General features: G+C 50.1%; 1 protein-coding gene across 1 annotated transcript in view; it reads right to left on the minus strand.

Annotated features, from left to right (window-relative positions):
* Positions 1–3064: 3064 nt before the first annotated feature.
* Positions 3065–14840, minus strand: part of LOC147118795 (uncharacterized) — a 52360-nt gene continuing 40584 nt past the window's right edge. The window contains exon 2 of the mRNA XM_085984616.1: positions 3065–3685. Coding sequence (XP_085840742.1) covers positions 3161–3685 — 525 coding nt within the window. The 3' untranslated portion in view covers positions 3065–3160. The remainder of the gene's footprint in view (positions 3686–14840) is intronic.

Genomic DNA, 14840 nt, shown 5'->3' on the forward strand with positions numbered 1-14840 from the left:
GTGTCTGCGTGGGTTTTCTCCGGGTGCTCCGGTTTCCTCCCACAGTCCAAAGATGTGCAGGTTAGGTTGATTTGGCTATGATAAATTGACCCTTAGTGTTGGGGGATTAAATACGTGGGGTTACGGGGATGGGGTGGGATGTGTGTCGGTGCGGGCTCGATGGGCCGAGATGGCCTCTATCTGCACTGTGGGGATTCTGTGTGATTCTGTGAATTGTTGGGTCAGTGGCAGCTTGGATAAGGAATTGGCTTAAGGACAGAAAACAGCGAGTTGTGGTGAATGGCTGTTTTGCAGACTGGAGGATTTTCCGTTACTAACTTGCACCTCAGGCCCCGCCCAGTCTGGTTTAATTACTAAATGTTTTCTAACTCGGGCTCAGGCCTGTCATTCTGAGGGAAACAAGGCCTCATTTATTGGTGTGTCCCACCCGAGCAGCTGTTAATGGCTTTAATAAACTGGCAGCAAGGTTTTATTTAAAGGTGGAAAGTGGTGAAAAACGCCACTAGCGATGCCTCAAAACTCACGGACAGAGAAATCCACTTCATCAGCGCCCCTGCCACAGGACTCAATATCCACCCCCTCCACCACTGGTGCACTGTGTCTGCAGTATGTACGGTCTACAAGATGACCACGGTCAGGCCGTGTGGAGTCAAGGGCCAGGCAGCAGAATGGATGGAAAGATCACAACAAACTTCCCTTAACTCCAACCCTCTGATTTCTGTTTTGTAGCCATCTTTCCATCCATTCTGCTGCCTGGCCCTTGACTCCACACGGCCTGACCTGGGTCATCTTGTTGATCTTACAAACTGTTTATGGATAGCAAGCTGGTTACAAAACAGGAAACAGAGAGTAGGGGTTGGGAGTAGCTACTCAGACTGGCAAAAGGTGGGAAGTGGTGTTCCACAGGGATCAATGCTGGGATCACTGTTGTTCACCATTGACAGAAACGATTTGGACTCGGGAATCAGAAGAATAATTTCAAAATTTGTCCATGACACCAAATTGGGAGGAAGAGTTAATACTGAGGAAGACTGACAACATGCAAGAAGACAATAAGCTTCCAGAATGGGAGGGTAATTAGCAAATTAATTTTAAGATAGGTGGTGCATTTTGGTAGGAATAATAAGGAGGCCACATACTACTTGGAAAATAAGAATCTAAATGGGGTAGAGGAGCAAAGGGATCTCGGGGTCCAGATACACAAATCACTAAAAATAGCGATGCAGGTTAATGAGGCCATAACAGGAGCAAACAATGGTCTGGGGATCATTTCTAGAGAGATAGAATTAAAAAGCAGCAAAGTTATGTTAAACTTGTATAGGACCTTGGTTAGACCACACTTGGAGTACAGTGCACAGTTCTGGTCACCATGTTATAAAAAGGATATAGGGGCACTGGAGAAGGTGGAAAAAGGCTTTGCAAGGATGATCCTAGAACTGAGAGGATATACTTATCAGGAAAGGCTGAACAGGCTGGGGCTCTTTTCTCTAGAATAAAGAGAAGGCCGATGGGTGACCTGATCAAGGTCTTTAAGATGATGAAAAGGTTATATAGGGTGGACCTGGAGAAAATGTTTCCACTTGTGGGGAGTCCAAAACTACAGGTCATAAATATAACACAGTCTCTAATAAATCCAATGGGGAATTCAGGAGAAACTTCTTTACCCAAAGAAAGGTCAGAATGTGGAACGTGCTACCACAAGGAGTAGTTGAGGTGAATAGCACAGATACATTCATGGGGAAGGTAGATAAGCCCATGAGGGAGAAAGGAATAGAAGGATATGCTAATAGGGTTAGATGAAGAGTGGTGGGAGGAGGCTCGTGTGGAGCAGAAACACCGGCATTGACCAGTTGGGCCGAATGGCCTGTTCCTGTGCTGTACACTCTGTAATTCTATGTAACTCTGTGTAACTATGTCTTCTGACAAATCTGGATAAGCTTTTACTATTATTACCATAATTGTGCAGCATCTTCTTTTCGAAATATCTCTTAACTTCTCTAATGGCTGCTTTTGACTCCCTCAATTGTGGGTGATGTTTGTCCCTATTCTCCTATAAACTTAATTCATCTTGTTACAAACTGGGTTCAATGTAAGACAGTTCGGGGAGTCAGGAGTCTTTCACCCCTAGACCTACGCTGGCCAGTAAAATGCCAGACGGTTCCTCAGTAAGGATTCCTCTGGTTCCTCACCATATATTTGTCAGGATACTGAAGCCCAGCTTTCTTACCGTCCACTCCTGGAGGCCCCACTCCCTGAGCCTACAACCTTCAGCAGGGTCAGTGGTGGAGTTCCCCAGCAGGAGTGATCCCAGAGTAACTGTCGGGATCGCACCCCGGTGGCTGTTCCGGGTCGTGTATTTTTAGTTATCCTGGTGTCTAACATGCACACATCAATAAAACAGGGAATTCCTGGAAACACGCTGCAGGTCCTTCTTTATCTGGAGATCAAATGACTGTTGTATAATTGTACCAGCAGTTAACAGGCTCCTGTGAACTCCTCCCTCTGCTATTTTAATGCAGACTTTAACCAATTTATATTAAACAGATTTATTTAGAGTCAGGACTGTCAGACAAACACGTTAAATCTTCATAGAATAATTACCACAGTCATTTTTTGACTGGAAACTTAAACCTGCTGTTTCACTTTCAATCAGGAACAGATCGCAGTTTTACACCAATCGCTGATTTGACAGCACGTTTCCAGCATTCACCGTTGTTCTTCCTGACTCTAAACACAGTTGTAAAGGAGCCTTCTGTTCCATGCCTAGGAGCTCTGAACCATGGAAGAGAGCGGCTGGGACACATTTCTTACAGGCCTCGAGATTAACCCACACGGCGACTTTGCTGTCAGTGAAGAGAGACGAGAAAGACCAAAGTGCCGTTTGCCCCTCTCAGTGTGGCCCTGAAAGACTGTGTCCAGGCTGAAGTTCTGTTCCCGCCGTACGATCCTCCCCCAGATTGTCCTTTCTGAGCTCCAGCCAGGTGATGCTAAACACTCAGATGGGAAAGATGAAAAACTACAACAATGTGTTTAAAGCAAAGCTGGTTTATCCAGAATATTACAAGGTTTATTGACATCAGCAGAAACAAACACAAACTGTCAGAATGAACATGTTTCAGTCCTGGAAGTGTTTAACAACAGCAGAATCCAACCCCTGCAGTCACATGTGAACTTGCTGGTGTGTCAGTAGGCTGGATGATCGATTAAATCCCTTCCCACACACAGAGCAGGTGAACGGCCTCTCCCCAGTGTGAGTGCATTGGTGTGTCAGCAGATCTTTTGCGCTTTTAAAGCTCTTCCCACAGTCAGAACATTTAAAAGGTCTCTTATTGGTGTGAACAAGTTGGTGAGCCAGTAGATGTTGTGACTGAGTGAATCCCTTCCCACACATGGAGCAGATGAATGGCCTCTCCCCAGTGTGAACTCGCTGGTGTGTCACAAGGCCGGATGACTGAGTGAATCCCTTCCCACACACGGAGCAGGTGAACGGCCTCTCCCCAGTGTGAACTCGCCGGTGGACAGTGAGTTCAGATGACCGCCTGAATCCAGTCCCGCAGTGAGAGTACCTGAACGGTCTCTCATCAGTGTGAACACGTTGATGGCACATCAGTTCCCCAGAACTTTTGTAGCTCTTCCCGCAGTCCAGGCATTTAAAAGGTCTCTCGTCAGTGTGAACTCGCCGGTGCTTCAGCAGATTTGATGACTGAGTGAATCCCTTCCCACATTCGAGGCAGGTGAATGGCCTCTCCCCAGTGTGAACTCACTGGTGTGTCAGCAGGTCACGCGATCGCCTGAACCTCTTCCCGCAGTGAGAGCAGCTGAACGGTGTGTAACCGGTGTGAATGTACTGGTGCTCCATCAGTGCCTCAGGGCGTTTAAAGCTCTTCTCGCAGTTGGAGCATTTAAAGTCTCTCTCATCAGTGTGAACCCGTTGGTGTCTCAGCAGGGCAGAAAAATGAGTGAATCCCTTCCCACACACAGAGCAGGTGAACAGCTTCTCCTTGGTGTGAATGCGCTGGTGTGTCAGCAGGGCAGATGACTGAGTGAATCCATTCCCACACACGGAGCAGGTGAACGTCCTCTCCCCGGTGTGCCTGCGCCGATGAGTTTCCAGCTCAGACGGGTAATTGAATCCTTTCCCAGTCCCCACGTTTCCACGGTTTCGCCCCAGTGTGACTGCGCTTGTGTCTCGACAGGCTAGATGATCGATTGAAGCCTCATCCACACACAGAACATGTGTACAGTTTCTCCCCACTGTGAACGCTGTGATGTTCAAACACCAATGATATTCAGGACCTGATGAATCGAGTGACTTTGTCAGATCTTGATGTGATGTTTGGCTTGAGCTTTCTGTCCACAAATTCTCCACTCCTCATACCCTGCAAGATGAATTTAAAACAGGAAAAAGAGAGCGTGAGAGAGAACCCACAAAAAAAACAAAGGCAGGCTGTGAAATTGAGCTCAATGAATCTGGTCATTTGTGGGGCCAGCAGCAGAAAACGTGACTGTGAAAGCTGCCGGATTGTCACAAAATCCCAACTGGTTCACTGATGTCCTCGAGGAAGGGAACCCGCCACCCATATGGGCCTAAACAAGACTCTCGCCTATATGGGAGGAGAGAGGTGGGAGCGAAAGGGGGGGGAAGGAGAGGGACTTTATACATCTGCAACTCGACAAGAACTTTGACAGACCTCTCCCACCTTGAAGGACAAGGTGCCAGGGAAGACCATCACCTCCAAGTTCCCCACCAAGTCACACACCATCCAGACTTGGACATCTATCGCCATTCCTTCATCGTCGCTGGGTGAAAATCCTGGATCTCCTTACCTGGCAGCATTGTGGGAGTACCTTCACCACACGGACTGCAGCGGTTCAAGAAGAAGGCCCAGAATCACCTTCTCAACGGGAAACTGAGGACTGGCAACATATGCTGGCCTTGACAGTAACGCCCACATCCCACGAATGAATTAAAAAATCTGCAGATGTAAACTGGATGGGGGTACAGTAGTCTTCCCTGTTACTTTCCTCTGATCCCATCCCTTCTTCCAATCTCACACCCTGCTGTGTTTTCACTATCCCCTCTGATCTTCCCCTCTCTGACCCCGAACGATCAGTCCTCAGCAAAGGCCTGAGCTTCATCCCCTTACACCCCCATCTTAATGAATTTCGAGCTCGGCACGATACTGAGCTCTTCGTCCGTCGCCTTCATCTCCGTGCCCACTTCTCTGGCCAGGAGTCTTCCCCCCGCACAGCTGATCCTTTCTCCCGCTTTCTAAATTCTCGTTCTACTTGGACCCCTCCCTCTGGCCTCTTACCCTCTCTAGATCTTTTCATTGCCAACTGCCAATGTGACATCGGCCGTCTCCATTTCTCTGCTCCCCTCACTCACTCCAACCTACCTCCCTCTGAACTTGCAGCACTCCGTTCTCTCTGATCCAACCCTAACATTATCATTAAACCTGCTGATAAGGGTGGTGCTGTTGTTTGGTGAACCGACCTCTACCGTGCGGAAGCTGAATGCCAACTCTCCAACACCTCCTCCTACCTTCGCCTGGACCATGACCCCACTAGCAAACATCAAGCCACAGTTTCCAAGCCTGTCACTGACCTCATCTCCTCTGGAGATCTTCCCTCCATGGCCACCAACCTCATAGTCCCCCAACCCCGCACAGCCCGCTTCTACCTCCTTCCCAAGATCCACAAACAGAACTGCCCTTGTAGACCCATCGTTTCAGCCTGTTCTTGCCCCATGGAGCTTATCTCTTCCTATCTCGACTTTATCTTTTCTCCCCTTGTCCAGTCTCTTCCCACCTACATTCGCGACTCTTCCGACGCCCTCCGTCACTTTAACAGTTTCCAGTTTACTGGCCCCAACCGTCTCCTTTTCACCATGGACGTCCAATGCCTCTACACCTCCATCCCCCACCAGGACGGCCTTCAGGCGCTCCGTTTCTTCCTTGAACAGAGGCCCAACCAGTCCCCATCCACCACCACCCTCCTCCGCCTGGCTGAACTTGTTCTCACATTGAACAACTTCTCCTTTGACTCCACTCACTTCCTCCAAATTAATGGTGTTGCTATGGGAACCCGCATGGGCCCTAGCTATGCCTGCCTGTTCATGGGATATGTGGAACATTCTTTGTTCCAGTCCTACTCAGGTCCCCTCACTCACCTCTTTTTCCGGTACATCGATGACTGTATTGGTGCCGTTTCCTGCTCTCGCCCTGAACTGGATAAGTTCATTCACTTTACTTCCAATTTCCACCCTTCCCTCACCTTCACATGGTCCATCTCCGACTCTTCCCTTCCCTTCCTTGACTTCTCCGTCTCGATTTCTGGCGATCGGCTTTCAACAAACATCCACTACAAGCCCACCGACTCCCACAGCTACCTGGACTACGCTTCCTCCCACCCCGCTTCTTGTAAGGACTCTATTCCATTCTCCCAGTTTCTCCGTCTCCGCCGCGTCTGTTATGATGATGCCACCTTCCATACTAGTGCTTCTGACATGTCTTCCTTTTTCCTCAACCGAGGATTCCCCTCTACTGTAGTTGACACGGCCCTTGACCGTGTCCGTTCTAATTCCTGCACTTCTGCCCTCACCCCTGCCCCTCCCTCCCAGAACCACGATAGGGTTCCCCTTGTCCTCACCTTTCACCCCACCAGCCTCCACATTCAACGGATCATCCACCGCCATTTCCGCCACCTCCAACGTGATCCCACCACCAAACACATCTTCCCCTCACCTCCCCTTTCAGCATTCCGAAGGGACCGCTCCCTCCGCGACACCCTGGTCCACTCCTCAATCACCCCCAACAGCCCTTCTCTTTCACCCGGCACCTTCCCGTGCAAGCGCAGGAGATGCAACACATGCCCTTTTACCTCCTCCCTTCCCACTGTCCAGGGCCCCAAACACCCCTTCCAGGTGAAACAGCGATTTACGTGTACTTCTTGCAATTTAATATACTGTATTCACTGCTCACGATGCGGTCTCCTCTACATTGGGGAGACCAAACGCAGATTGGGTGACCGCTTTGCGTAACACCTCCGTTCAGTCCGTAAGGGTGACCCTGAGCTTCCGGTCGCCTGTCACTTTAATTCACCGCTTCACTCCCACTCTGATCTCTCTGTCCTCGGGCTATTACATTGTTCCAATGAAGCTCAACGTAAGCTCGAGGAACAGCACCTCATCTTTCGATTGGGCACTTTACAGCCTGCCGGACTCAACATCGAGTTTAACAATTTCAGATAATTATCCCTGCCCCCATTTTTCATGCAGTATGATTTTTGCCATTCCCATTTGCAACATTTTATCTTTCCTGCCTCTTACAAAAGCACAGGGTGTTCTTTCTATTTCTTCCTCCCCTCCTAAACCCCCACCCCTGTCTCTGCACCTGCTTAATATGTTACATTTCCAGCTTTTTCCAGTTCTGATGAAGGGTCCCAGACCTGAAACATTAACTCTGTTTCTCTCTCCACGGATGCTGCCTGGCCTGCTGAGTATTTCCAGCATTTTCTGTTGTTATTTCAGATTTCCAGCATCCGCAGTATTTTGCTATTACAGTAGCATAGTGGTTATGTTACTGGACCAGTAATCCAGAGGCCTGGACTAATGATCCAGACATAAATTCAAAACCCACCAAAGCAGCTGTGGAATTTAAGTTCAGTTGATTAAATAAATCTGGAATAAAAAGCTAGTATCTGTAATGGTGACCATGAAGCTATTGGGTTGTCGTAGAAACCCATGTGGTTCATTAATGTCCTTTAGGGGAGGAAATCTGCTGTCCTTAGCCAGTCTGGCCTATATGTGACTCCAGACCCACAGCAATTCGGTTGATTCTGAACTGCCCTCTGTGGTTCAAGAAAGTGACTCACCACCACCTCCTCAGGGGCAATTAGGGATCGGCAATAAATGCTGCTTGCCAGCGACGCCCACATCCCATGAATTAATTAACAAAAACTGGATTAAAAGCCTTTACAGAAATACTTGTTCCTAAAACAATACTCTTTTACATTGTAGGGACAGTGTCTGTTTAACAACCTAATCTCCCCCAGAATCCACCTCCCTTCACAGTCCCACATTGGAAATTGTTGGGTCCTCCTGGGCTCAGAAGTACTGGGGGTTAAACCCAGCAGCTTCTCCTCCATCTCCACTCCAGCTCAAACTGCAGCAACAAAAAGACCTACACAGGCGGCCAGGGACTGACTTCCGCATCCAGCGCCCGCCCTGATACAAGCCGGCTCTGGATTGGCGGCTCTGCTGTGTCGATCCAGTTGTGGTTTCTCCTGTCCGGTCACTCAATTCACAATTCACAATTCAAATCGCTTTATTGGCATGATAAGTTACATCTTATGTTGCCAAAGCATCAAAATACATTTATGGTTGAGCACATAAACGCAGTTCTATTCATACAGTGTATAAACAGGTATATCCCTGAGTGTATAAATATACATTCGCATTGTTTATATATATTCTTTTCTTAGTTTACTGGTTGTCCCTCTGTTCATGGCAAGCTGTAACATAGTGTGCCGCCAGTGTTACACAGCTTCTCTCCTCTCCCAGTAGGAATGGGAGTTTTTGGATGTCATTCAGATTTCTGAATTCAGGGCATATTTGTGAGAATTTTTGGTAGAAATTCTCCCTGATGTCCTGATATTTTCCACAGGCTGTGAGGAAGTGCATCTCTGTCTCCACTACTCCCTGACTGCAGTGAGAGCATATCCTGTCTTCTCTTGGCAGCCTGGTCTGCCTGTGTCTGCCTTTTTCGATCGCTAGGCTATGTTCACTCCCGCGCATGCTCAGCTCACTCTTCCCGTGTGATTGACGGGACTCCGGACCAATAGAAAGAGCGGGGACCGAGCGGGCGGCGGGTCCCCCAACCAATCGGAGTGTGCGAGGGGCGGGGCTTTTGCTTTAAACCTGAACAACGGGAGGTGAGCTGAGCTGAGCATGCGTGGGAGAGGGTGCAGCAGGTCAGAGGGAGGCGGGTTAATGAACCCCAGGGGGACGCGGGCTTCACACACCCCGAGTGCGGCCCCAGGCCCGATTATAAGAGCAGTGAACATTACCCGCCTCCACCCGCGGGTTCCCGTTTCACTCCGGCCCGAATTTCAACAAAGCGCCAAACTCCGGGACAGACAGGAAGTGAGTCAGGGAGCGTCTGTAAATGAAGGAGAAATAGAGACTGTTCAGGGAGCGTCTGTAAATGGAGGAGAAATGGTGACTGGTCAGGGAGCATCTGTAAATGGAGGAGAAATGGTAACTGGTCAGGGAGCGTCTGTAAATGGAGGAGAAATGGTGACTGGTCAGGGAGCATCTGTAAATGGAGGAGAAATGGTGACTGGTCAGGGAGCGTCTTTAAATGGAGGAGAAATGGAGACTGGTCAGGGAGCGTCTATAAATGGAGGAGAAATGGAGCCTGGTCAGGCAGCGTCTGTAAATGGAGGAGAAATGGTGACTTGTTAGGGAGAGCGTCTGACAATGGAGGAGAAATGGTGACTGGTCAGGGAGCATCTGTAAATGAAGGAGAAATGGTGACTGGTCAGGGAGCGTCTTTAAATGGAGGAGAAATGGAGACTGGTCAGGGAGCGTCTATAAATGGAGGAGAAATGGAGCCTGGTCAGGCAGCGTCTGTAAATGGAGGAGAAATGGTGACTTGTTAGGGAGAGCGTCTGACAATGGAGGAGAAATGGTGACTGGTCAGGGAGCATCTGTAAATGAAGGAGAAATGGTGACTGGTCAGGGAGCGTCTTTAAATGGAGGAGAAATGGAGACTGGTCAGGGAGCGTCTGTAAATGGAGGAGGAATGGTGACTGGTCAGGGAGTGTCTGTAAATGTAGGAGAGATGGCGATTGGTCAGGGAGCATCAATAAATGGGGGTGAGACGGAGACTGGTCAGGGAGCGTCTGTAAATGGAGGAGAAATGGAGACTGGTCAGGGAGCGTCTGTAAATGAAGGAGAAATGGTGACTGATCAGGGAGCATCTGTAAATGGAGGAGAAATGGAGACTGGTCAGGGAGCGTCTGTAAATGGAGGAGAAATGGTGACTGGTCAGGGAGCGTTTGTAAATGAAGTAGAAACATAGAAGATAGGAGCAGGAGTAGGCCATTCGGCCCTTCGAGCCTGCTCCGCCATTCAATGAGGTCATGGCTGATCATCCAAATTCAGTACCCTGTCCCTGCCTTCTCCCCATATCCCTTGATCCCTTTAGCCTTAAGAAATATATCCAACTCTTTTTTGAATATATTTAATGAACTGGCCTCCACCGCCCTCTGTGGCAGAGAATTCCACAGGTTCACCACTCTCTGGGTGAAGAAATTCCTCCTCATTTCAGTCCTAAATGGCTTACCCCTTATCCTTAGACTATGACCCCTGGTTCTGGACTCCCCGGCCATCAGAAACATCCTTCCTGCATCTAGTCTGTCCAGGCCTGACAGAATTTTATAGGTTTCGATGAGATCCCCTCTCAATCTTCTAAACTCCAGTGAGTATAAGCCCAATCGACACAATCTCTCCTCATACGTCATTCCTGCCATCCCAGGTATCAGCCTGGTGAATCTTCGCTGCACTCCTTCCATGGCAAGAACATCCTTCCTCGGGTAAGGTGACCAAAACTGCACACAATACTCAAGGTGCGGTCTCACCAAGGCCCTGTACAACTGTAGCAAGACATCCTTGTTCCTGTACTCGAACCTTCTTGCTACGAAGGCCAACATACCATTTGCCTTCTTAACCGCCTGCTGCACCTGCATGCTTACCTTCAGCGACTGGTGCACAAGAACACCCAGGTCTCTTTGCACTTCCCCTTCTCCCAATCTATTGCCATTCAAATAATAATCTGCCTTCCTGTTTTTGCCACCAAAGTGGATAACCTCACATTTATCCACATTATAGTGCATTTGCCATGTTTCTGCCCAATCACCCAATCTGTCCAAATCGTACTGGAGTTTCACGACATCCTCCTCACAGCTTACCCTCCCACCCAGCTTTGTGTCGTCTGCAAATTTGGAGATATTACATCCAATTCCCTCGTCCAGATCATTAATATATATTGTGAACAGCTGGGGTCCTAGGACCGATCCTTGCGGTACCCCACTAGTCACTGCCTGCCACTCAGAAAATGACCCGTTTATTCCAACTCTTTGCTTTCTGTCCGCCAACCAGTTCTCTATCCAAGTCAATACCTTGCCCCCAATCCCACGTGCCTTAATTTTGCACGCTAATCTCTTATGTGGGACCTTATCGAAAGCCTTCTGAAAGTCCAAATACACCACATCCACTGGTTCTCCCTTATCTATTTTACCAGTTACATCCTCAAAAAATTCCAGTAGATGAGTCAAGCACGATTTAGCTTTTGTAAATCCATGTTGACTTTGTCCGATCCTGTCACTGCTTACCAAGTGCTCTGCTATTACATCTTTTATAATAGATTCTAGCATTTTCCCCACTACCGATGTCAGGCTTACCGGTCTATAATTCCCCACTTTTTCTCTACCACCTTTTTTGAATAGTGGGGTAACATTAGCTACCCTCCAATCCATGGGTACTGTTCCAGATTCTATCGAGTTCTGGAAGATGATCAGCAATGCATCTACTATTTCTAGGGCAACTTCCTTAAGTACCCTAGGATGTAGATTATCAGGCCCTGGGGATTTATCGGCCTTCAATCCCGTCAACTTCCCTAACACCATTTCCCTACAAATACTGATTTCTATCAGTTCCTCCCTGTCATTAGATCCTATGTTCCCTGACATCTTTGAGAGGTTATTTGTGTCCTCCTTTGTGAAGACAGAACCAAAATATGTATTTAATTGGTGATGCGCCATCAATTACTCAAAAGACTGAGGTTAAGCGAGTAACAATCAGGCTTTTATTAACTAAAGAATGAAGGTCTAGTCTCGAGTGGTCGACCCGTCCAGAATACTAAGGGACTGGGAGGTAGTCACTTATATACCTGGAATAGTGGGAGGAGTCAGCCGAGGCATGTCCAGACCTGTACCTAGTGGAATACACATACACATACAGACAGGTATAACAGTGGTTTACCACATTCACCCCTTGTTTAAAAATGAGTCCGGCGGGGTGAAGTGTATTTAAAAGTTCGTGTATTGGAGTCTCTCCGGAGGTCTTGTCTGCCGCTGTGATCGACGTGGCGACGGCAGGGGTGGTGGAGCTTCCGGCGTCGCGTCCCGTGTAGGCTGGGGCCCTGGAGTGTAGTCCTCGTGGGTGACGGTCCAAGGCGAGCCGGCTGCTGGGGTTGGATATCGGGTCGTGGGGGGGGGTGGTAATGGGTAGTGGGTTACAGTGGTCCCCGAGGGTGCGAGGTCTCGTATGGAGACTGTGTCCTCCCGCCCGTCCGGGTACGCAATGTAAGCGTACTGGGGGTTGGCGTGGAGGAGGTCGACCCTCTCGACCAGGGGGTCTGTTTTATTGGCCCTCACGTGTCTTCTCAGTAGTACCGGCCCTGGGGACGTCAGCCATGGCGGTAACGATGTCCCCGATGTGGACTTCCTTGGGAAGACAAACATTTTCTCGTGAGGGGTGGCATTGGTGGCAGTGCAGAGCAGTGACCGAATCGAGTGGAGCGCATCGGGGAGCACCTCCTGCCAGCGGGAGGTCGGAAGGCCCCTAGACTTTAAGGCTAGTAGGGCGGCCTTCCAAACTGTTGCATTCTCTCTTTCCACCTGTCCGTTCCCCCGGGGGTTGTAACTGGTGGTCCTGCTTGTGGCTATACCCCTAGCGAGCAGGTACTGGCGGAGTTCGTCGCTCATAAACGATGAGCCCCGGTCGCTATGGATATAGCTGGGGAAACTGAACAGGGTGAAGAGGCTGTTCAGAGACTTAATGACCGTGGCACTGGTCATGTCCGGGCAGGGGATAGCGAACGGGAACCGGGAGTACTCGTCAATGATGTTGAGGAAGTACACATTGCGGTCGGAGGAGGGGAGAGGCCCTTTGAAATCGACGCTCAGGCGTTCGAAAGGGCGAGTGGCTTTTATCAGGTGGGCTCTGTCTGGTCTATAAAAGTGCAGTTTGCACTCAGCGCAGACTTGGCAGTTCTTGGTCATGGTCCTGACCTCCTCGATGGAGTAAGGCAGGTTGCGGGCCTTGATGAAGTGGAAGAACCTGGTGACCCCCGGGTGGCAGAGGTCATTGTGGAGGGCCCTCAGCCTATCGATCTGCACGCTGGCGCAGGTGCCACGCGATAGGGCGTCTGGGGGTTCATTGAGCTTCCCAGACCAGTACAAGATCTCATAATTGTAGGTGGAAAGTTCGATTCTCCACCTCAAGATCTTGTCATTTTTGATTTTGCCCCTCTGCTTGTTGTTGAACATAAAAGCAACTGAACGCTGGTCAGTGAGCAGGGTAAATCGTTTTCCGGCCAGGTAGTGCCTCCAATGACGCACAGCCTCCACGATAGCCTGGGCCTCCTTCTCGACCGCGGAGTGTCTGGTCTCCGGGCCCTGGAGGGTTCGTGAGAAGAATGCCACAGGTCTCCCCGCCTGATTAAGGGTGGTGGCCAGAGCGAAGTCTGACGCATCGCTTTCCACCTGGAAGGGGATGGATTCGTCCACTGCGTGCATGGTGGCTTTGGCAATGTCTTCCTTGATACGGTGGAAGGCTAAGCGGGCCTCTGCCGTCACGGGAAAAGAGGTGGACTTGATCAGCGGACGGGCTTTGTCTGCATAGTAGGGGACCCACTGAGCGTAGTAGGAAAAAAACCCTAGGCACCTCTTCAGAGCTTTTAGGCAGTGGGGCAGTGGGAGTTCCATAAGGGGACGCATTCGGTCCGGGTCGGGACCGATGACCCCGTGTTCCACAACACAGCCAAGGATGGCGAGGCGGTCTGTGCGGAATATGCACTTCTCCTTGTTATATGTCAGGTTCAGGAGTTGGGCGGTGCGGAGGAATTTCTCGAGGTTTGTGTCATGGTCCTGCAAGTCATGGCCGCAGATGGTCACATTATCTAGGTAAGGGAAAGTGGCCTGCAGCTCGTTTTGATCGACCATCCGGTCCATCTCCCTTTGGAAGATGGAGACCCCGTTGGTAATGCCGAAGGGAACCCTAAGGAAGTGATAGAGGCGGCCGTTTGCCTCAAAAGCAGTATACTGGCGGTCCTCAGGGCGGATAGGGAGCTGGTGGTACGCTGATTTCAGGTCAATGGTCGAAAAGACGCGGTACTGCGCGATCTGGTTGACCATGTCAGCTATGCGGGGGAGTGGGTAGGCGTCCAGCAGGGTGAAGCGGTTTATTGTTTGGCTGTAGTCGATGACCAGGCGTTGTTTCTCGCCGGTCTTAACGACCACAACCTGGGCTCGCCAGGGGCTGGAGCGGCCCTCAATAATCCCCTCCTTCAGGAGCCGTTCCACTTCGGTTTTGATGAAAACCCTGTCCCCAGCACTGTATCGCCTGCTCTTTGTGGCGATGGGCTTACAGTCGGGGGTGAGGTTAGCAAACAGTTGGGGGGGTGGGACTCTGAGTGTGGAGAGGTTGCATCTGGTGCGCGGCGGGCAATTTGGAGGCTGCTGGCTGCGGACTGTGAGTGGGGGGAGGGGGCCACCGTACGCCATCGTAACGCTTTTGAGGTGGCACTGGAAATCCAACCCCAGTAGAACGGCAGCGCAGAGGTCGGGCAGGACCAGGAGTTTAAAATTATTGAACACAGTCCCGTCTACTACTAGTGTCACCACGCAGTAGCCGCCAATGTCCGCTGACTGGGACTCGGAGGCCATAGAAATCCGCTGGTGCGCAGGCAGGACTGGGAGAGAGCAACGCCGCACCGTGTCGGGGTGGATGAAGCTCTCTGTGCTCCCGGAGTCAAAAAGGCAGTTTATTGCAT

Source organism: Somniosus microcephalus, chromosome 4 (genome assembly GCF_052327205.1).
Source record: "Somniosus microcephalus isolate GS21.2 chromosome 4, FLI_Smic_1.0, whole genome shotgun sequence".
NCBI classification, from domain to species: domain Eukaryota; kingdom Metazoa; phylum Chordata; class Chondrichthyes; order Squaliformes; family Somniosidae; genus Somniosus; species Somniosus microcephalus.